A 23,380-nucleotide genomic window follows, 5' to 3' on the forward strand; every position below is an offset into this window, starting at 1 on the left:
TTCCTCCTGTTCCTGGAAAGTCATTAGCAGGTGGCCATTCCAGAGGCACGGGAGGGAACTTAATAATATGACACCTCTGTGTTTGCAGTCCTGGCTAAACTGTCCTTAATTGGGATAAAAATAATGTGCCATTTCTCCTGGCTCCCTGTGGAGACACCAACACCTGGATGTGTGATGAGTGGATGTGGGTGGGATCAGAGGATGAATGTACATGGAGAAATCTAAAAGGGCATGGAAATGAGATAATCACTGATGCTGAAGTCGGGATTCTTCTTTGCCCAGCTGGAGAAAATGCTGCAGGTAAAATTTCAAGTGGAGCTGATTCCCCCAAATTACAAATCAAAGAGCGAATTAGGTATTAAGATTATGACATTTTCTAAATGCCTGGGTCTTATGATTCTTAAAATCGATTAGTGGAGTTCAAATGTTCCTCGCCCCTTGGCATGTTAATGCACATTTTCCTATTCTGATGCACAGCCAACCCCTTCAGCATTTTACTTTTTATCAGACTCACTTTGCTCTGTGCTGTCTGTCAATTTTTGGAATGAGTAAACACAGGGAAATGCAAATAGTTGTGTTGTCTTTCACCTCAAATTAATCAATTTAAAAACAATATAGATCTTTAACTCATCAGAGATGATGTTTTGTGACAGCTCCAATGGTGAATTCACTTTAAAACAAGTGGGTTGGAATTGCTTGAAGAGTCACCATGGGCTTTTCAAAGCAGGTTTTTTTTCCATCTCTGAGGAGGTGAAAGTTCATCCTCTGGAATAAAAGGGTTTATGCAATTCTTTTATTCATACAGAAACAAAATAACACAAATCTTGAGAGCAGCATTCATTTCTAGTTGCTAAAATGTAGAGTAAAGCAAAATCCAAACTAAATTAAGAAGGTATGGACATTGCAAAGAGAAAGATTCCATAATGGATCAGGAGCAAACTCTGATACTGTGATGAAGGATCAGTGGAAATGGGAATATCCACCTGCCCCTTGCCCTGTGCTTACACTGCAGGGTGAGGCCCAAACCCAGGGCTGCTCCCAAATGAGCCTCTCTGAGCTTTAGGGACACGAGACAGAGCATGGAAATAAACTGTTCCTGTCTGTGTGTGCACAGGAAATAACTCAGCCACCAGATGTCCTGGGCAGAGCTGGCACCCAGAGCTGGCACCGACCCTGCACAGTCCCACAGCTCAGCCCTGTGCCCCCAGTGCTGCTGGGGGGGCTGTGGAAGACAAAAATAGAACAAAAATGGAACAACCCCCAAAACTGAACTATTCCCAATTAATGATTAATGGCCCTCAGCCAGCCCTGTAGTGTTTCAGTGCAGGTGCAGCAGGTGCTGTGGCAGCTGAGCCTGTCAGGGCTCCTTTCTGAGCATCCAGTGTTGGATCTTGTTGTTAAACATCTTTGTTGTACCTGGGGCAGTAGTTCCTTATTTTATAAGATTTTGCAAAGTCATATAAAGACAGAGGCCCAAGGAAAAGCATCCTTGAAACCCCAGTTTTGGAGAGAGGAACGAGGGAGAAGGAAAAAAAGGACAAAACTTTTCTTTGATATCACTGATTTTTAAAATTTATGCATTACAAGTTGTGGAAATGCAAACCCCTCCCTTTGCAGGGGCTCTCTCCACCTGCAGAACATCCCAGCCATGAGGAGGTTGGCAGTGCCCAGAACCACCTGCATGGTGTGCCAGTGAGCACAGGGGTAAAGCAGGAGTAAAACTGGTGTAAAGCAGGTGTAAAACTGGTGTAAAATAGGTGTCCTGGGCTTAGGAAGGACTTCTGAGGCAGAGAGGGAGAAATGGTTGGACAGAACTCATGTGTGATCATTGTTTTTATTGCTGGCCTGGCAGAGCATGTTCTTTAAAAGGGTTGAGGGCCTGTGCTGTTTGAGTGCCAGGAGATCCAAAGCTCCTCATGTTTTATCTGCAGAGAGCCCTGTGGGATAACAGAGGCAGCTGAAAACACTGCCAGAAACTTGAGGGCAAAGGAAGAACAGGCTGAATTTCAGCTCTTTCTGCATATTCATGATGTCTTGTGGAACTCAACACTCCTCCTTTCCCTCTGCAGGGTCGATCCATGAGAAAGGCTTTGCTGGTCAGGCTCTTGCTGGTTCATCTGGGTCAGGACAGCTGAGCCCACCCCAAGAGCTTCTCAGCATTTCACTGGTTGTTGTTGCAGTGGATGTTCTGCTCACTCCTCAATTATTTACCTGTTGTACAGGTGTGAACATTTGCACCAGAGCCAACTGGTGTGTGCTGTTCTCTGACCAACAGCAGTGGCTTACATGGATTTATTCTCCCTTATTGCCAGATTTGCTCAGTGCAGCAGTGGCTCTGTCAGATCTGGGGCCATCTCAGGGACGTTTTCATTTGCAAGAGCTGGAAAATGAAGCAGCTCCTTTGATGTGCTCCTGAGATCAAGTCAGCACTGACCTCTCCAGCCTATTCCTGACATCAGGCGATGTGAATTCTGATTTATGGCAGAGCACAGGTGGGTTACTCCAAGGTCATACATCAAGTAACAACCCAATGTAATCACCTGGCTGCAGAGTTTTATGTTGCACTCCAGGAGAGATAGAGACTGAAAGCACCTTTGCAAACTCAGCTGGAACGTTCTGCTGAGTTTCCAGGATGGAGGAGGTGATTTATTTTTTATTTTCTCCTCCTTTCAGCCTGTAGCTGTGTGGGTTATTGAAAGTTCTCAGGGTATTGGCATATTCTGGCTGGAAAGGTTTCCTTTGCAGCTGTAAAGTGCTGTGTATTAGTGAGTTAATGTGGTTGAAGGCTGCAGAAATCTCTTTAGCAACCAGTCAGTGGCACAAGATATTACCTGAGATGTGGGAGGAAGGTGCTCAGAAGTACCTGTGGAAGGAGGAGGTCTCAGAGCTGAGCACTGGGGTGGAGATTTTGGGCTACAGATTCTGTCTGTCTGTCCCTCCCACTGGTTTTCTCACTGCTTGCTGCACTGAGGTGTTCAAGATTGTTGTTTGGTTTGGTATTTCTCCTTTTTGATTTTTGTTCAGTGGGGTTTTGATGCAGCTGCATCAAACTTTACCCTTGGAGCTTCGAGGAAATCAAGAATCCCAGATGTGGAATGTGGACTGAGCCTCCATTCATAGAAACACAGCAGTGCCTTGATCTTCCTTGGCACTTCTGGAGCTTTATTTCTGCATTTATCAGTGTGAGCAATGCTTAAAGAATGTATAACTTCATCCTTAGCTGCATTTCAGAAGCTGCTGGCACTTGCCTCGCCCTGAAATTTTCTTTTTGTGGAATATTCTGCTTATTTTTATTTCCAAGTGCACTGATTGAAGTTACAGCTGCTGCCCTTATTTCTACTTTTGCTCTCTCCCTCCCCATCATAACTGCATTATAAACTGGGAACTTGGTATTTTTATCTAAAGCACCAAACAGGGACTCGGTGGCGTAGGCAAAAATCTGTAATTAGTGGGGCTTGAAGCAGAAGTGGCTGTTTGTGTCCCAGGAAACAGGACTGAGCTGCTGACGTGGGCAGACCTTGGAGGGAGGGTGCAGGATGCTCTGACATGGTGAAACTTTCCTGTGCATCTGCTCAGCTCTGCATGATTTTTTTTTGTGTGTTTGTTTTTGGGTTTGTTTGGGTTTTTTATTGTTACTTTTACTTTCATTGAACAGGGAGAATGACCTAAAAGGCTGTTGAAGAAAATGTATTTTTCATATATTTGCTCTCTGCCTTTGCAGCCCTGCTCCTCATTGGGAGCAAACTGATGGCAAGGGAGGAAGGATCTTCTGATGTGATGTGCTCAGATATTGATTTTCTTCCTCTTAAAATTCTGTTTACAAATTCCTTTTGCTTTAATTATTTGTTTCTTCCTGAAGACAGTACAAAGCCAGCCTGCAGGAGGACCAACTGACAAGCCTTGTTCTTAAGGAGATGTAACTAATCCTGCTGCATTTCTCCAGCCTTTATCAGTCAGGCATTTCAGAACATTTTGTCAGTAGCAACTGAGTCCCCTTAAACCTGAGACATGCACATGTTTTTGAGTTTGGGAGGGAGGGAACTTAGTGCAGCTGCTCAAGTGTGAAGTGTGAATGAGAATAAACCCCGTGCTCTGACTCTCCTGGCCTTAGCACCTGCTGAAAATTGAGTTCATTTCCAAAAGAAAGGGAAATGGAGACCAAAAATCCAATATTTCACCTGTGCAATGCAGGAATATCTTGGCCAGGAATTGCACCATGTTCCACTTCCACAACTCTGTTCCTCTTACACACACCATGGTGCAAACATATTTGTTCTTATGTAGTGGTGTAGGAATCTCATGGTGAAACCCTTCTTTAGTATCAAGTCTCATTTTGAACCTTTTCCTGCTCCATTACTGGAGTTTTGTGTCCCACTAGAAGCTCAGACATGTCAAGTTCAACTGTGGCTTTTCCCTTTCCTGTCCCCCTCTGTCCTCTGATCCCTCTGGCAAAGAAAACCCCACTAATTCCTGATGTCCAATCTCTTATTGATCAAATCTATTCAAAGCAGAACAGCAGCGAATTCACTTGAGCAGAGCCCTGATTTTTTGGCCTTACATTTTGCTTGGACATGTGTCCTGATCAGGTATATAATAAAAATATTTATATGCAATTAGCTGGGGGAAGGGAGAGCAAAACAGTGACACTCCTGGCAAGAAACAGAATTTTTGATCACAGCCCAATGCAATATTAATAAGGCCCCAGAACGGGTGTGCTGGGGGAGTGTGTGTGGGGGGGCACCTTCCTCCTGCTCTCGTTCACAGTTTTGAGGAGTTTGTGCCCAAACGTGTGAATTTAACAGGGGTGAGAGAGAGGGTGGAAGGATTTGGGGAAGCTGCAGGAGCACAGTGAGGGCGGGTGGGAGGCTGTGCTCCCCCACAGCTGGGGGGCAGATGGTTTGCTTGGAGCTCGCACTGAAGTCGGGGAAGAATTTGGGCTCATTCCAGGGGGTCGCCCGGGGCAGGTCCCCCCACTGGGGGTCTCAGTGTAAGGTGGAATCTCAGTTCGGGGGTCTCGGGGGTCTCAGTGCAGGGAGAGTTCAGTTCGGGGAGGGCTCGGGGGTCTCAGTGCAGGGTGGAATCTCAGTTCGGGGGTCTCAGTGTGGGGAGAGTTCAGTTCAGGGGGGGCTCCGGTCCCTCTGCCGAATTTGGGGAGCGCTGATGCTGCACCTGCGCTGCGACCCCGCCCTGGTCACCTGAGTGTCCCCCCTGTCACCTGAGTGTCCCTCCCGGCTCACCCTGGAGGGGGGGGGGCTCGCCCCCCGCCCCACCTGTGCGCGCGCCGCCGGCAGGACCCGCCCCGCGCGCCCCCTAATTGGCTGCGGGGGGAGGGTCTGCTCATTAGTGATGCGGGAACGCGCCGCGGGCCCGGAGTCGGCGGCGGCCGGAGCGGGGAGCGGAGCCCGGAGTCCGCACCCGCAGCATCCCCCGCACCCGCAGCATCCCCCGCACCATTCCCGCACCCGGACTGCGAGAAAGGGCGGGAGAGAGAAGAGGGAGGAATAAACCCACCGCCCCACCAAACCCGCGGCGAATTCCCTGGCTGGAGCGCGACCCCGCAGATCCGCATCCCGGCTCCATCCCCCGGCGCTGCGGGCACAGCATGGGCGGAGGAGCCCCGCGCCTGGACCCGCGGCTGCTGCAGCTGCTGCTGCTGCTGGCGCTCTGCAGCGGGACCGCCGCGCTGCGAGGTGAGTGGGGGGCTCCTCATCCCCCTCCCTGAGCCAGGGCACCGGGAAGTTTGGGGCAGGGGGTCCCACCGGTTGCTCCGGTGCGGGGGACAATCGCGGCACCGGGATGAAGGAGCGCGGGTACCGCAACAAGGGAGGCAGCGGGCACCGCTCCGAGAGAGCACCCGCATCCCTCCGAGACAACCCTCGCCCCGCCGCGGTGCCAGAGCAGAGGTGGCAGTGCCGGGCAGTGCTGCAGGACAGCGGGCTGGGAGCCGGGAGCGACTCGGGGATCCCGGCGGTGCTGCCCGTGGGTTCAGGTCCTCGGAGCGCAGAACATCCACCGCTCGCTGCAGTTCGGCGGGCGGGGAGAGCTCCGCGCTGCTCCCGCATCCTCGGGCGTTCTGCGGGGCGGAGGTCCCCGGGACAGGGTGGAATTGTTCACCATGGTCCTGGCGGTAGGTCTGGCTGTCCCGAGATGGGGATTTGGGAGATTCATTGCCCTGTCCTGACAGCGAGGATCTCACCACCTGTGAAACAGCGCAGGTGCCTGAGAGTGATGCGCACACGCGAGGGGTTTGTTTTTCATGTGCGAGTAAGGCGGGTACTTGCGATGCTCAGAATCTTTTTTATTTTATATAACTTTTTGCTGGTAAATCACTCGAGCGCAGCGATCCCTTTAGGGCACAGAGCCAAAGGATGTCAACAGCCCCTCGCGCTCTGGCATCGCGCATTCCTCGGAGGCTGGAGCTGCATTTCCCCGAGCGTTGGAAGTGCCGGGGGAGGTGGAGGCGAGGGGGTAACCAGGGCTCTGTTATCCTTTTAGGAGGAAGGTACCTGCTGTTGATAAGGCAGTTTCTGTGTTTGGAGTCTGTGTTGGTATGTTCATTACTAATGGTTTGTTTTTGCATAATGGAGTAATCACACTTTGTGGATCCTAAAAGCTTCCTCTCGCTGTTTCGGCACCAGCCCCTCCTCGGAGCTCTCTTTACGTGCCTGTCGTGTCTGTGCTTCCATTTTCCTTTGTATAGACTTTATTGGCTCTGGTCTCTGCGAGGAAAATCATCCACGGGTAGCCAGGGCTTGTGAGACTCATCACAGCTCCTGGAGCCTCAGTGTTCCCTTCACTTGTCACATCTCTCACCGAACCCAGTGACTGATCCAGTACAGGGAAATCTGAGAGGCTTTTGTGTAATGGACAAAATGTAGCCCTTTGGGGGAGAAAAACCAAACAAATGGGGGAAAACCCCCACCTGTCTACAAGGCTGAGAATAAAACGAAAAATATTTCCTAATTTTTTTTTGTGCTTTGATCAAGAAGGGTCTGCACACGAGTGTGTGTGTGCTTTGGTCAGTGGTGTGAGGAGCTTGGTGCCCTTTGTGTTCCACCCCTGGGAGGACAGTGCCAGCTCCTGCCCCGGGGAATGTGGTCAGGATCGGGCACCACCAGCATCGACATCCCACACCACGGGGCAGGGTGATGTTCTGCTGCTGCTAAATAACAAATTTCAACTCTTCAAACTTGCCCCTCGGGACGTTTCAGGTTCAGGGCCGGGGCAGAATCGCTTTGGGGTGTCGTTCTGAGGAAGAGCAGGGCTTTTTTCCAGCAGTTTGGTGTCTGTGGGCTGTCAGTGGTGCTGCTGCCTGGTGTTTACTTGTGGCTTTGGCTGCAGCAGTTAAACCTCAGTTACAAACCCTTGAGCTGTAAGATTTTGGTTTATGAAGTTGTCTAAAAGCTGCCTCTGAGACAGATTGTGTTCCAGGCTCCTGTTCTGAATGGGGATTAAAGAAAAATGAAATGATTGTAGATACCCTTCACACGGCATTTTAAATCTATTGCAATGAATATACATAGATAGCTGTGGGCTTTTATTTTACAGGAAAAATTGCCCAGACACGATGGTAATTTGAGAGGAGTCTCACTAATATTTATTTTCTCATCGATGCCTGGAAACTAATTTTGGGTTGCACACCTCTGAATAAAGATGTGTGTAAACACGAGCATTAATATTCTTCTGCATCCTGATACTGAAGCCTCAAGGTAGATGTTACACAGTGTTGAGGGCTCTGAGTGCATTTTATTCTAAATTAGCCTTGTTTGGGGATTTTCCTGTTCCCACTGTATGGTTTGGTCACCACTGATTTTATGATGATAAAATGCTCTGTGAAGCCACCTAATGGAATTGGGGTTGTGGGCAGTGAGCTGTTGGGGCACAGATCTCCTTTTAGTCTGAAATCTTCTGTTGGTTTGTGGGGTTTTTAATTGCTTTTTAGCACAAAAAGCAGAGATCACATGCTGTTCAGAGAGCTGCATGTTTACAGTGTTATTGTGCATCGAGGAACTGACTCAACCAACCAGGCTCTGGAGAAATAAAACTTGTTTCAGATAAAAATAGCAGCTTTTATTGATATAGAAATAAGTCTAGTGGTGAAGGCAAGGACTAGTGTGCAAGTTGTGTCCTGGTTGTACCTTCTGTTTTAGTTTAATGATGCCCTTGTGGAAATTAGCTGAGCCCCCACTTATTTCCTTTTGAGTGGGTTGGAATTTCATTGTGTGTCTGAGGATTCTGTCCAGAATGTTCCTTGCCAAGAACTCGAGTGTCACCAGCCCAGAGCTGTGTGGGAGCCTCCACTGATGCTCTGAGGGATGTTGTGGGTTTGCTGTGCCAGTTCTGCTTCAGGTTCCACTGCACTCACACTGAGGAGGGTTTTGAGTGTCCCAAGTCCTCCATCCAAAAGGATTTATGTTATTCCTGTTGCTTTCTTGGACTGTCTGAGGTTTTCTTTCTCTGCTGACAGAAAATCTGGCTGGTTGGTTGTGAGGACACTCAACAGTTCAGTGTGTGAAACCTTTCAGATGTGCCACTATATTGATTTATTTGACCTCTAAGGATGTGTGTTAGTGATCCCCCAGCCAGGTGTGGGCTTGAGATGGGAGCAAACCAAAATTAAGGCAGGACATTGGTGCTGTAGGAATCTCTTATGGATTTGCTCAAATCACTCCATCCAGATAATGTTGCATTTTTGTCTTGTTAGGACAAAGCATTTATTAAAATGACAAGTCACTGCTCTGCCTGGGGCCACCCTCCCACTCCCCTGCAGGTCTCATGCGGGTTTCTCTGTCAATATTTATATTATTTAACTTTGTAGCTTCTCTGAAAATAAACTTCCTCTACTTGTGGGTTTATTTACTAAACAGAGTCTATTTCCAGCTCCTCTCAATGACCCAGGCTCGGGCTGTGTGTGCTACAACCTGGATTTGTTTTGAAATTTGTTTCCCTGAGTGGGAAAACTCAGGTTTTGAAACAGGAATTCTCAAACCTCCAGGAAATGTGGGCACTCCAAAGAGCAGGATTTCAAAACTGGGCACAGGGTGCAGCAGTTAAAGGGTTAAAGAGTATCCACACGTCTGTTTTATAAGTAACTTTCTAGTTTTGTTGAGTCCTGAGTTTTTTCTGTGTTTCTTGCTGTCTTTGTAATGTGTCATAACAGAGTTTGTGAGATAATTCAGACAAGTGGGAAAGGCTGAACGTTCCTTTAGAGCCTGACTTTGGCCATGAATGTGCTCCAGTTGTGCCTGTTCTGGGGCACTGATCCTTGGGAGGGTTGGTATCATTTGCTGTGGTGTGTTACCACTCTACAGGCTGGGATTTTTGGGAATGCCACAGCTTGGAATGGCAGCCAGTTCTCCTTGGATTCACCCAAACCCTGGAGAGCTGCAGGTCTGACCCTGGTCTGGAGCTGAAGGTTGCACAGCCCCATCACCTGCTCGCTTTCTAATGCACAAATCTCTCTGAAAATGTTGAAATGTTTGACATTTTGAGTGATTCTGCCCCTCAGGGGGTGCAGGGAGGGGGTGGTGGCTCTTGGCTCACCCCTGGCCCCACATTTCTGCTCAGGAGAGGTGGGATTTTCTGTCCCTTCAGGTGGAGGGGACAAGGTTCAGTCTGTGCAGAGCTGAAACAACCTCCCCATGCCATGAAGAGCATCTTCCATCTTCGTGCAGCAGGAGCTTTGTCTCAGGATGGGTTTTCACCAGGCCAGAATCAAAGCTGAAAGTGTTTTCACAGTGAATTACAGGAGGCAAACACAAATAATGTGATATATTTTGCTAAGATGGAAAATTACTTAAAGAGCAAAGCATTCCTTGGGGTCCCTTGATGCAGCTTTTCTGTGGTTTCAGTCCTGCTTTCTGCTGAAAGGTGCAGTCTGAGGAAGGAACAGAATGTTAACAGCAGAGGCTGCTGTTTCAGTTGTTTTTAGATGCTGCTGCTCTGAAGCAGATGGTCAGACTCATTTGTATGAAACAGAAAAATGTTTCCTTTTCTATTTATACTTTTTAATAGTCTTGTTGTATCACGTGGTTGGATTAGAGCAGGAGTATTTGTAAGTATTGAGGGGTTTATGTTCCCTTATCTCTAGTTGGGGTCAACAATCCACATTTTAGAGCATCTCATGTTCAGAGATGCTGATGCCACGTATGAGGCAGAGTCACCTGAACCTTGAATTTACCTGCAAACAGTGATTAATGTGATTCTCCTCATCTTCCCCTCCCAACCCACCCTTTGGTGGCCTTTCAACACCATTCCAAAATACTGGTAGTGAAGAGCTGTTCTTGCAGGCTCTTGGTGCAGTTCAGTTACTTTCCCAATGCTGTTTAATGCCAAATTCTTTGTAGGAATTTCCATGCTGGGAATGTTGGAGGGCAATTCCACTTAAGCATCATCTTCCCTAATGAATTTTTTTGCTGGCTGCTGCTGTAGGTATTTTTGAATGTTTGAGGGTTTTTTGCCTGTTTTACTTTTTACATTTATAAAAGTACAGACCTCAGTGATGCCCTGAGTCCATTCAGCTCCATTTGGGTTACAAACACTTCCTTTGGGAAGCTCAGCATGGTTGGAATTTATTCAGCAATTAGCTGGCTCTTGGATTATTGGGGAGGATGAATAGGCAGCAGCTAATTAATTTGCTTATACAGGGTATTCTTTGTGCAGTTCTGTAGAACAATGACAAATTAATGTGGTTTCTGAGACAAGAATGTGTGAGAGTCCAAGTACATCCAACACAACTCCAGCACCAGCTCTGCTCCTGGGCAAGAGAAAATGAGGAGAACTGAAGCACCACTGCAGGTGGCTCACCTGGAGATGGTTAAACAAGTGTTCCAATGCTCCTCTTCTGCCTGGATAAGTTTGATTTTTATTTTTTTTTCCTATAAAAAATGCTTTTGTGGCTCTAAAACTTCTCTCCCGTGGAAGGAGCTGCCCCAATCCTGGGAGTGAACATGAACAGGGCAAACATGGAGACTTCTTATAAATTGTGGACAGTTATTCACCAAATCACTCCTGAACTTCCACCTTTCCTAATAATAAATTGCCTTACAGAGAAACAAACATGTTCTATTAATTAAATTCAACCTTTGATATAAATCCATCTCTGATTTGCAGTTCAGCAGATGTGCCTGTGACTTTTATGGTGACAGATGCTCCAGGTTTGCAGCGTTCCAGGCCAGGTTTCAAACCACTAAAGATCTGTGGGAAGCTGTTACCCTTTGAAATATTAATTCCAGCTTCCCATTCCGCTGCTATTGCTGATATATTGGGAGGTATTTGCTGCTGCTGCCACCAAGAATGTTCATTTCCAGGTGGAACTCCTGTGCCTTTTAACTTGGCTGTAAAGAACAGAGGCTGTTTGGGGTAAAAAGGGGATTTGGGGAGGCAGTTGAGAGCTCTTTGCCTGTCAGGGCTGTGCTCTGAGGGTCATGCTGGATGTACTGGCTGCACTGGGGGGTGCTGGGGGTGCAAATATTTAATAAATGGTATCTCCCTTTAGCTCCAAGGGCTCTCAGGGGCATCTCTGTGTGTTATTATTCCCATCCTGGAGTTCTTGGAGTGAAGTGATTTGGAAAAAAGTACAGATTTGTTAAAAAGTGTGTGAAAATTTCCTGAGTAATTGTGTTTCCTGAAGCCTTTGAGCCTCCCCACGTGGTGCCCAGGCCATGAGCAGTGATTTCCCTGCTCTGATGGGAGGGGAGGGAGCTGCCAAGTGTTCCAGGGATGAATCCAGCAGTGCAAAGCCTCTTCTTTACCTTTGTGAACTATAAAGACCTGATAGAATCAAAGGGTCAGATGTGGAGTTCCAAAACTGAGTGACTTGATGTGTCTTCAGGTGGAGAAACATGATGTGAGATGCTGGAGGTTGGTCTTATTTTTCTGCCTTCTGCTCCACTTCTGATTTTGTTTGGGGTTTTGGGACCCATTTTAAGGTAGGAATAACATATTATTTTAGGCCTGGTATATATTATTTGTAATAAACATATTTATCCCCACATTCTTTCTCATTATCAGTCCAGCTTTATAGGCTTTTCCTCAATAGGGAGCACATTCAGTAAAATTAATTTAGTTTCCAGTTAAAAGTGGCAGCGAGTGAGTCCCTCCCAGTTGTCACCTGGAGCCAGAGTTTATAGTTCTCCTGAATTCCCAGAGCATTCCTTTAATTACCCAGTTTGCCACAGGAACAGCAAAACTCCTTCCAGTCCCACTAGAATATTAAAAATGTAGGACTTATTTGTGTCAAATGAGCTCACAAAATAAAAGATGAATTTCGAGCATTTAATCTGTCAGCATCAATGAATCTGAAAGGATTATCATTCCATTACAGATAATAGATTTTTCCCAAAGATAACTCTGCTACTTGACTTGCCTATTTCTGTGAAGATTGTTATGGATCTCATTTAGACTACAATTTAAACATTCCTGCTCTGTTTTGATTGAATCTGAGTCACTAATGTGGTACCTGCTTTATGTTGAGCTCTAACTTCTCTTCAATCCCTTGAAACTCTCATTCCTGCACCTTTAATTCTTCCATACCAAGAATAAAACCAGGATTACCCTTGTGAGGGGCATCAGAGGACTCTGTAAAATGAGGAGCAAAATTCCCACTGGTGTGGCCCAGGAAAAGACACCAGATTTTGGGGTAATTCTGAGTCCTCACATCTTTGTCTGGTCTTGGAGTGACACTGAGGTGTTCAGTTTATAACTTTATTTGATGCCCTAAGGAAATAGAACAGGAATATTTGTACCTTCTCTCCACCTCCCCAAAGAAATCTTTCCACCTCTTCTTCCTTCCTCTGTGGAGAAGAGCCCAGAGTAAGTGGAGAAACTTCCTGGGTTTAGGCAGAGCCTGAGCTGTGATTTTGAGCTGTACAACTGGAACATTCCCCTCCCATTGCCCCCCCAGAGGTCTGGAGCTGTAACAATTAGAATTAAAGGGTGATGGAGAGCAGGCCCTGCAAATAAATCCCCACTTTGCCAGAAGATGCTGGTTCTGTCCCCGAAATGGCCCCACAGGACTTGGCAGCATCTGAGACACTCCACTGAGCTGCACATGGAAATCCAAACGTTTGGAGTGTCCCCCAGGGAGTCTGTGAGTGGATCTTGGCCACATCTGGGGCTGATGCTCCCCCTGCACTCAGGATTGAGCTGTTTGAGGAGACAGAGCAGAGCCAGCTGGAAATGAAGATGCCTCAACCTCCGAGAGCTGCAATCCTGTCCCAGATTAGCACTGCAGAGCTGAGCCTTGGGATGTCAGCCAGGATTATGTGGCTCCTGAACGTCAGGGGGAGCTCCAAAAACTGCCTGAATTATGAGAATAATTGAAGTTTTCAATATTATTTAGTGCTTTTCTCTAGTTTGCTCTTTCCAGTCACCAAGGGGTTTTTGGATGAATCCATTAAACACAGGAAAAGGGGCAAATGATGAATCCCAGTGCAGGAGAATTCCAGGGAAATGCTGGGTGGTGACCTCAGTGTTCTTGGCTCTCCCCTCTGGCTTTGATGTGAGGTTGTGTCTGTAACCAAGTGACATTTTCAGCTGGTTTTACCCTTTCCAGCAGAGCAGCTCCAGCACTCAGGAGCTGGTTTGTGTGGCTGTGTTTGAAATACAGCTCTGCTCTTTAGCACTCTTACCCCTCCAAGATTTGAAGGCCCTCAAGAGATTCCCTATTTTTTCAAAGGGCAGGAGCAATGTTAGTTGAAGGGAGGAGGGACAGAAAACTCGCTGGTTTTACCTGCATTTTGAAAGTGCTGTTACTGAAATACCTGAGACATTCCACCATCCCAGCCTGGAAACCATCCCACTCCCCCTCAAAAACAGCTTCACAGGGAAAAGTAGAACAAGTTGCTACTGGGAAGTGTTTTTAACCCCTGGTTTCTTTGCTAATACGCACAATAAATCCCCACAGAATGCCCACAACCCACACAAAGGAGGTTTGGGGAGGTCTTGATTTTGAAACCTTGAGAAGATCTGTATTTAATGTGGTTTATTAGGGATATAAATTGTTTTCTAGGGGCCAAGCTGCTTTTCATACTGAAGCAGGAAGGAGCTTCACCAATCCCAGGGTTACTTGTGGCATTTTGGGGAGCGATGTTCTGTTTTTCCAGCTGGAAACGAGGAGCTGTGTGTTCCTGTGCTTGTTGTTGCTCCTGTGGGGTTTTCAGGCCATGCCAGTCACAGGATGACACGTCCTGTGTCCAGCCCAAACACTGGCTGGGCACAGTTGGCAGCCCTGGGGGTCCCTTTGCCTTGTCATGCAGAAGGAAAGCCATGGTTTGGACTCAGCTGCAAAGGAGATGTGCAGGAATAAGCTTTGGTTGTAAAAGAAAAAGGGCATCCTGTGCTCAGCTTTGGCTTCTGGTGACTTTAGGTGGGGCTGATCTTGGCTCAGGTACTGGTGTGAGAGATGGTCCACCTGAAAAAACATCGGGAAACTGGGGACAGGCAAAAGCTGCACTGTTGGCAGCGTGAGGTGGTGCTGGTTGTGCTGCTCTGAACTCAGTTCCTGCTGTGTTTCTCCACGTGAAGGTTCCCATCAGACCCAGCTCATGATGACCCGTGGCCATGGCTTGGAGAGCTCCTCCAGTGTGGCCTGGCCCAGCAGGGTACCCAAAATCCATGGATCAGAGTCCATAAAGAGCCCACAACAGTCCAATTTATTGCTGTGGAGCTGCTCAGATCTTTCCACAGTAGAATTATTTTTTTCTGCAGCTCTGTTGGAGGGAGAGGAGAGGAAAGATTCTTCTCTCACATGAACGTGGTGCTGTCACGAGCAGCATCATCTCTTCAAATATCTTGAGAAGGTGATGCAAGAGAAAAGGATCGATGATCAAGGGGAGTCAAGTGCACATGGAATAAATAACTCTTATCAATGGAAGTCAAGTACACATGGAATAAATAACTCTTATCAATTATAAACAATGGCTTGTGCTAATGAGATCTGCCATCTTTATATCATTATTTTAACTTAGTAATGCTAAAGTGCATTCTTGAAAAAAGGCTTCAGTTTGGGCTGGGGAGTCTGATTGTTTGTTTGTTTCTTTCTTTCTTCTTTTTTTTTCCCTTTTTTCCTGTGAATGACTTCAAAACATGATGGGATCTGTCAGAACACCTCCCCATAATTCATCAATGTTGTTCTTGTTTAACCAAGCTTTGTGAAACTCTGTGTTAACTACTGCGATGTGTCATGTTCAGCACCATGGACTGCTCCTTCCTGGAGTTCCCAGCAGCACCTCTTGAGTTTCACGTTTCCAATATTTTCAACAAAATGTAGCTGACATCTCAAAGCCTCCAGGTGGAAATGTTGTTTCATGATTTGTAGCTGTGGTTTTGTTCATCTTTCAGTGGTTTTTCTCTGAGTTTAGGCTGTGGATTTTCTTTTCCCTTTGCCTTTGGGATTAAGTTGGATCCGAGTTTGAAATGAGGCACCAGTTAAAGGGTGAATGAGGAGGTGGAAATAAAATCTATATAAATAAAACAACTTCCCCTCCTCGGAACAAGCAGAACTTTTTTTAAGCCCGAGCTGTTCTCACTCTTGTATTTATTTTCAATCTGCTGGGCAGGAGGAAAAACTCTCTTTGGGGCTATTGCAAATGCTCTTGGTGGCTTAATGAAACCAATTAACAAAATTCTTCTCAAGCATCTGATGCTGTGCAAGAAAGCACAGTGTTATTTTTGCCTGACAGGTGAGCCTCAAATGGGGTCCCAAAGTGCTGTCCTGAGGAAGGTTCTCCTGCAGCCCCTCACCCCTGTTCCGTGTCCCCTCATCCAGCCCAAAGCAGGTGCTTTCCATGCAGCACTGGGGACTCTCCCAGCTGGGCTGGATGCTCTGCTGCTGCCGCGGGGTTCTGGCTCTGCTGCTGCTGCTGCTGCTGCGGGGTTGGTTCTGGCTCTTGTGCCGCCGCCACTGCGGGGTTGGTTCTGGCTCTTGTGCCGCCGCCACTGCGGGGTTGGTTCTGGCTCTTGTGCCGCCGCCACTGCGGGGTTGGTTCTGGCTCTTGTGCCGCCGCCACTGCGGGGTTGGTTCTGGCTCTTGTGCCGCCGCCACTGCGGGGTTGGTTCTGGCTCTGCCGCCACTGCGGGGTTGGTTCTGGCTCTGCCGCCACTGCGGGGTTGGTTCTGGCTCTGCCGCCGCTGCGGGGTTGGTTCTGGCTCTGCCGCCGCTGCGGGGTTGGTTCTGGCTCTGCCGCCGCTGCGGGGTTGGTTCTGGCTCTGCCGCCGCCGCCGCTGCGGGGTTGGTTCTGGCTCTGCCGCCGCCGCCGCGGGGTTGGTTCTGGCTCTGCCGCCGCCGCCGCGGGGTTGGTTCTGGCTCTGCCGCCGCCGCCGCGGGGTTGGTTCTGGCTCTGCCGCCGCCGCCGCGGGGTTGGTTCTGGCTCTGCCGCCGCCACCGCTGCGGGGTTGGTTCTGGCTCTTGTGCCGCCGCCGCTGCGGGGTTGGTTCTGGCTCTGCCGCCGCCGCCGCTGCGGGGTTGGTTCTGGCTCTTGTGCCGCCGCCGCTGCGGGGTTGGTTCTGGCTCTTGTGCCGCCGCCGCCGCGGGGTTGGTTCTGGCTCTGCCGCCGCCGCCGCTGCGGGGTTGGTTCTGGCTCTGCCGCCGCCGCCGCTGCGGGGTTGGTTCTGGCTCTTGTGCCGCCGCCGCTGCGGGGTTGGTTCTGGCTCTTGTGCCGCCGCCGCTGCGGGGTTGGTTCTGGCTCTGCCGCCGCCACCACTGCGGGGTTGGTTCTGGCTCTTGTGCCGCCGCCGCTGCGGGGTTGGTTCTGGCTCTTGTGCCGCCGCCGCTGCGGGGTTGGTTCTGGCTCTGCCGCCGCCGCCGCTGCGGGGTTGGTTCTGGCTCTTGTGCCGCCGCCGCTGCGGGGTTGGTTCTGGCTCTTGTGCCGCCGCCGCTGCGGGGTTGGTTCTGGCTCTGCCGCCGCCGCCGCTGCGGGGTTGGTTCTGGCTCTGCCGCCGCCGCCGCTGCGGGGTTGGTTCTGGCTCTGCCGCCGCCGCTGCGGGGTTGGTTCTGGCTCTGCCGCCGCCGCCGCGGGGTTGGTTCTGGCTCTGCCGCCGCCGCCGCGGGGTTGGTTCTGGCTCTGCCGCCGCCGCCGCGGGGTTGGTTCTGGCTCTGCCGCCGCCACCGCTGCGGGGTTGGTTCTGGCTCTTGTGCCGCCGCCGCTGCGGGGTTGGTTCTGGCTCTTGTGCCGCCGCCGCTGCGGGGTTGGTTCTGGCTCTGCCGCCGCCGCCGCTGCGGGGTTGGTTCTGGCTCTTGTGCCGCCGCCGCTGCGGGGTTGGTTCTGGCTCTTGTGCCGCCGCCGCTGTGGGGTTGGTTCTGGCTCTTGTGCCGCCGCCGCTGCGGGGTTGGTTCTGGCTCTTGTGCCACCGCAGCGGGGTTGGTTCTGGCTCTTGTGCCACCGCAGCGGGGTTGGTTCTGGCTCTGCTGCCACTGCGGGGTTGGTTCTGGCTCTGCCGCCGCCGCTGTGGGGTTCTGGCTCTGCTCCAGGGCTGGTGGGTTGGGAAGGAGCTGCAAGACACGATGAGGAGGCTGAATTTTGCTCAGGGCTGAGCCTTCTGTTCCTGCCATGGCCCTGCTTTCTGCCTGGGTGCAATGATTTCAGGCAGATTTTAGTGCCCTTTGCAAGCCTTTTTGTGCAGGTATTTGTTGCTCTGGGGCTGCCCACAAATGATGTATCTTGATAGTTTTTAATATGTTTGAAAACAAAGGTGTTTGTTTTGCCTTAGTGCATTTTCTGGCAGGACTGACTCACAAAAGCAGAGTAAATAGTGTTGATCAAAGGACTGGAGTCTTATTTATTTTGGTGAAAGTCTGTTGGCTCTTGAGTGGCTCTTCAGTACAAGAGATTTGTCACTGGCAGGTGTTAATAAAGATTGAGGCTGTTCCAGGCACAGACTCTGCTCAGGGCTCAGGTGATGTCCCGTGTTCATGAAAACAGATTTTGACCTCTGGGTTGTCATTAAACGGTTTCTGCTGGAGCTCAGCAAATCTCTGGTGGCCACTCCTGCTGGAGGAACCTCTGCTGCTGACCTGGCACTGCAGCTCCTCGGGGACAACACCAGGGAGGTGTTTTAAAAAGGGGAGACACTGCCAAGGTGACTGGGGAGAGGCTCTTTTTATCATATCAAGGATCATTAAAACTTTAATTCAGCAAGTTTGGTAGTCCTGTTAGTGGTCCTCAGACTCACATTCTTGCACATCCTTAGGGGTATTTTTGGATTAGGACTCTGGAAATCTCCCAGAGTCACTGTTAGAAGATCATGCAGGTGGGGAACTGTGTTTTGCCTCCATGTTCCTGACCTTCAGCTTGGCAGTCAGAGCAGGATATGGGGATATTTCAGCAATTCTCCATTTGCTGTGTGTGATGCATCCAAAAATGTTCGGTTTTCATGAGTGAACTGTGAGAAAAGTCAGACTGAAACTAATTTATTTATTGTGGTTACTTACAAGTCTGCCTCTTCTTTAGCTTTGGGTTTGTTTTCAAATGACAGAGAAGCTGCTTGGAGGAGGGAAGTGTAAACTGTGTTAGTTGAAGTGTCAGTACCTCTCAGGCAAATATTCTGCCAGGTATTAATTTCATAACTGGGTGAACATAAGCAGTGACATAGAAGGGATTTGCTGTAGTTGCAGAGTGAGTGAAAAGGAAGAAACCCTCCAGTATCTTGTCCAGCCCCTGAATGGGCATGACCAGGGGAATACACACATGTGTGAGAGGCTGGGGGGCAGTGGGGGTCACCAACATGCTGTAGTGTTTCATTATTCTCTGTGGTCTCTTCAGAAATCATCCAGTTTCACTTTTAAAACCCCTCAGACCCATTTCCCTTTGTGTCAGATGAGTCAATGAATCCATAAGTTGTCCCACTTGTGTTCTTTCCCATCAGCTGCTCGTTGGCATCATGTGGGTTCAGTTCACTGTCTGAGACAGTGAGAAACTCTGAGTTTCTGCTCGGTGTTTGCTGTCCCTAATGCCTTGTCTCCTCCCATGCCTGCAGTGATAACTGAGTGTTAATGAGACTCACACAATCTGCTTAGGTGTGGAACTAAACCAGCACTTAACTGAAGTCCTGTTGAGCCTGGGTTTAATAGATTAAACCTGGGTTTAACCTCTTGAAACCTAGAACTCTGCACATGCAGGTCTGGTCTGACATGGCTTTGCTGGGTGATGGGCTCAGCCAAGGAGAAGACTTCAGGGTGACCCCAGTGGGCTCTCCAGAGCTCTCAATCCCCTTTGTGGTTTGTCTGGACTGAACTTGATGGAAGTGCAATGAATGTTTTGTGGCTCCTCCTGTGCTGTTGCCCCTCATTCCTCAGTGCTGTGGGACACAGAGACAGAATCTCATGGTGCAGCAGTTTGGGCACACTGTGGGCTTGGCAGGTCAGCCCTGAATTTTCACAAAATACAGAGCAACAAAGCCTTCTGTTTATAAACAAATCCATCTTCTCCCGCCCTGGAACAAACCAGGAAGCTGCTGAATTAATGAACACTGAAAATATGAGTGTGTGGCTGCTCTCACTTGGTTCCTCCCTTGCACCATTACTCTTGCAGGTGACTGTGAGCTCTTTGCCTCGGCTTTCACTGGAGCACAGCACAAACCAACCACGCAGGGAGTGATTCAACAAGTATTTGCTTGTATTGCTGGTTTTTTTTGTTTGCATTCATTTTACAGAAGGAGACTCTGTGAAATGTCTGTGGCATTGTGTATTCCACGTGGGGAGGGTCGGGAGGCAGCTCCTGGGGCCAGACCCTGAAGGGAAAATGGAAAATAAGTGCCAAGGAAAAGCAGCAGTCACTTATTTCTGTGAAGGAAACGCTGTGCTTGGGGCTTGGCTGCTCTGGAGAAGGAAACACTGCTGTGTTGAGCTTGTAACACAGGAGAGGGTAACACAGGACCAATTTCCTGCAGGCTGCAATGCTCCCAGGGCAGGAGCAGTGCCCAGGGCTGGGCTGTGTGTGGCCCAGCAGTGAGGGATGAGCACAGGGTGGGTTTGCAGCGGCACCACCGCCCTCCTCTCATCCCATTCCCATCAATAACCCCCCACTGTCTCATTGCTCCCTGGCCTCTCCTCCTCCTTCCCCTTCCCATTTATCTGCACCTTTTAAAAATGACCTTGTTATGCTTCCAAAAGACAAATTCCAGTGGAGGCAGCCTGGCTCTTCCCTGCCTCCCAATTAACTGCAGGAGAAATCCAGCTGACAGGGAAATGAGAGATGGAATTCATACCCTGAGCTGGGTGTAATCAAGACATAAACCAGCCCATAACATGCATCAACAGGGCTGCAACAGCAGCTTTAAACACATTGTGTGCTATTCTGCACACAAAGGCTGCTCTTTATGGTCTTCTGTGTGACCCAGAGTGGAATTTGCCTGATCTTGCAGAGCACTCTCTGTCTCCTGCTCTGTGACACCCCAATGGTGCCCTGGCTCACCAAAATCCTTCAGGAGAGCTGGGATTTTGCTCCCAGCTTCTCTCAGATTTCCTGAGTGCTGTAAAACCTTTGCTGTAGACACTTCTGAAACAGATTTTATGGGGATTACTATTCTGAAATTTCTTTAAGATATGATTATTTGGCAAATGCCTTTTACATAAAATGACATAGTAAGGGCTGGTTATTAATAGGGTTTTCTTAGTAAACAGGCCCCATATGTCTTTTGTTCTCTTCTGACTTATCTTAGCCCCAGTGAGTCAACCATAAATAATATTTTACCAGAATTCATTCTGCACTTGAAGCAGAATTGATGACCTCAATAGATGCCTTTCACCTGTGAATGTTGGTATCAGACTGTTCTTTGTGTCAGCCTGGCCAGGAGAGATAAAACACTCTGCTGCTCCTCCAAACTTTGAGCAATTCTTAGTAAGGTTGAGAACTAATAAATTTGGGCTTATCAGGAATACAAATATCCCATCTCAATGTCTGCATTTCTGAAAGAAACTTCAAAGAACATCTTTGTCTTAAGGATCCTCTCGTTTTTCACGAAAGGATGAAACCTACTTTTTGGAACCTTAAGTTGGTGTCTTCCCTCAAATCTGTCTTGACAAGTGTTTAATGGCATTATCATCTCACATGGACTCGGTGCTGGAGGGGTCTGAGCAGCTGGGAGTGCCACTGGAGTTCAGGGAGGAATTCTGCCTGGGAAGCAGCTGCATTGGGGGCTGAGCTCCCTGTCTGTGTGGGCTGGGACATCCCCTGGAGCTCAGGGGGTGTTGTGGGCCAGGAACTGCAGAGAAGGGGAAAGAAAGGAGTACTGAAGAAGGCAAGGCAGGGGGTGGCTGCTTCGGTTCAGGCACCAATTCACTGTCCAGAAGCACCAATTCAATTCCTAATCAACGTTTTCCTGCACAATGAGCCTCTGCTCTCCTCATTCCAAGCACTTAGTTTTTCATCTTGAGCTTTTGGGGAAGGATTTCAGTGATTGAGAGATGGGGAGGTAAAAAAAGAAACCTAATAACTCACTGGAATGGTTCTTAAATCACTCCATCTCTTGGGCAGGTCTGGCTTGGAGTGGGTTGGGAATAAAACATGCCCTGAGCAGCACCTGTGCTGTGGCATTCAGGAGGGACAGGAGGTGCTGCCAGGGCAGGTGCCCGTGGCCCTTCCAGCACTGATTGATTTGTTCTGGAGGTTTTCCCTGAACCAGTTCCTTTGCCAGCTGCCTGTACAGGCTGTGGGCCTGGCAGGGCCCAGAAAGGACAGGATGGGAAAAGTTTGAGGCTGTTTGTTATCAGCTGTCCAGGTCACAGATTGCTACAATGGGTTGGTTTCAGAATGTTATTAAATAGCTTTAAATCACCAAAGAGTTCTGCATCTGGGGGCAGATACCACTTGCTAGAAAACAATAAAATTAAATTGAAATAGATTAAATAACCAAGGAAAAGTTGGGTGTTGCCCATTCTTAAAATACAGAAGAAAGGCAGGTGATCAGCTAAAGCATCTTTCTTTCTGTACCAAATGATCCCTTTCATGCCTTATTAAAGGTGTGTGGGGTCCATCCTTGTGGTTCTGCCTTTCCCACAAGGGGATGAGTTTTCCTGGCTCCAGGGAGGAGCTGCTCTGCTCAGGATGGGTCTGGCTTCCTGAGCCTGTGCAATCCACAGGAAATCCATTGACTGGCAGGAAAATTGCCCCAGCCCTGGCTGTGCCTGCTGGAGCCCCACCTGAGACTTGCTTTGCTGCTGCCTCCTTTCCTGTTACTATCACAACAAAACTTGCTGCATTCCCAATGACTATTTTATCTGTTGTAAACACGGTCCCAGGGGAAGGGGCTGCCTTGGAAATGATTTGCATGTTTGACAGCAGCTTCTCTCTCTGGGAAGGGAATGTAGGACAGTTCAGTACCAGCCCCTCTCCTGCTTTTCCCTTCTCTGCTGTGGGTGGAGAATGACATTTGCAGCCCCAAATAAAAAAAAAAAATCTGCTGCCGTGCAGACAGTTTTCATTAATTTTCTAATAACTTAATCTGTGTCAAGGAACATAAAATGGATCAAAACCTAAATGAGAATGACTTTTTAAATAATAAAATATTGGCACGCAGCCTCAGTGCTTTGTCCTCCAGACTGAGGAGCTGCTGGAGCTGGAATGTTGCAGTGCATCTCAAAGGAACCATTTTTGGTTTAATATGGGTAAATTGCATTAAAATTAAAGTACAGAAATAGCCTCTCCTCAATTACAGCTGCAGCATGTGACTCCTCAGGCCTATTTACTAATTTTTCAAATCCTGCTGAAGTTATGACTGAGAATGTCATGAGCTTTTCTATTACAGATTTGGTGAGAGCCAATTAGTCCTGCAGAGCTGGGCCTGGCAGCTGCTGATGTCACGGGCTCAGCTGGGACCAAAAAGGACTTATTGGGATAATTTTAGTAGAATATTATCTAAACCTGGTGGATTAACACAACAAATAGTGCAGTGGACTCTTTATACTTGACTTGCAAAGCAGCTGCTGAACCTGCAGAGATTTGTACCCCTGTTTTCCTGCTTTCCATGAGCTCTGGGATGCAGGCACAGGTCAGGTCCTTGGAATGCACTCACAGGGAGAGTTGGACTAAAAGTTTGGTTATTCCCAAGAAAGTTTTGCCAGATGAAAAGTAAAACTTTATTTACAAGATGCTGCAAAGATATTAATCCTCTGTTGTTAATTGGACTTCATATAACTGGTACAAAAGTTCTGCTTCACCTGGAGATGGTTGTCTTGGTGGGATAAAACCAGGGTGTTGAATGAGTTGGTGGCTGCTTTGTTGTTGCTCAGGTACAAAGAGGGTCTGACCAAGCCAGGGCAGATTTGTCCTGTAGTTTGTGTCCAGTCAGGCACCCCCTCAGCACCTCATGGTTCAGCACAGCACCTTCGAGGCACAAACCAGGATTCTGCCTCTGCAGAGTGGCTCCAGGTCCTCCAGGCAGA

The 23,380-nt window shown here is 48.7% G+C and overlaps 1 protein-coding gene across 4 annotated transcripts in view; it reads left to right on the forward strand.

The window, feature by feature from the left end:
- The first annotated feature begins 5,388 nt into the window (after positions 1-5,388).
- The window catches only part of UNC5D (unc-5 netrin receptor D), a 111,945-nt gene continuing 93,953 nt past the window's right edge, over positions 5,389-23,380 (forward strand). For all 4 annotated transcript variants that reach the window (XM_071579093.1, XM_071579097.1, XM_071579094.1 and 1 more), the window contains exon 1: positions 5,389-5,690. In XM_071579093.1, the coding sequence (XP_071435194.1) occupies positions 5,603-5,690 (88 nt within the window). In that variant the 5' untranslated portion in view covers positions 5,389-5,602. The remainder of the gene's footprint in view (positions 5,691-23,380) is intronic.

This window comes from Pithys albifrons, chromosome 29 (assembly GCF_047495875.1).
Source record: "Pithys albifrons albifrons isolate INPA30051 chromosome 29, PitAlb_v1, whole genome shotgun sequence".
NCBI classification, from domain to species: domain Eukaryota; kingdom Metazoa; phylum Chordata; class Aves; order Passeriformes; family Thamnophilidae; genus Pithys; species Pithys albifrons.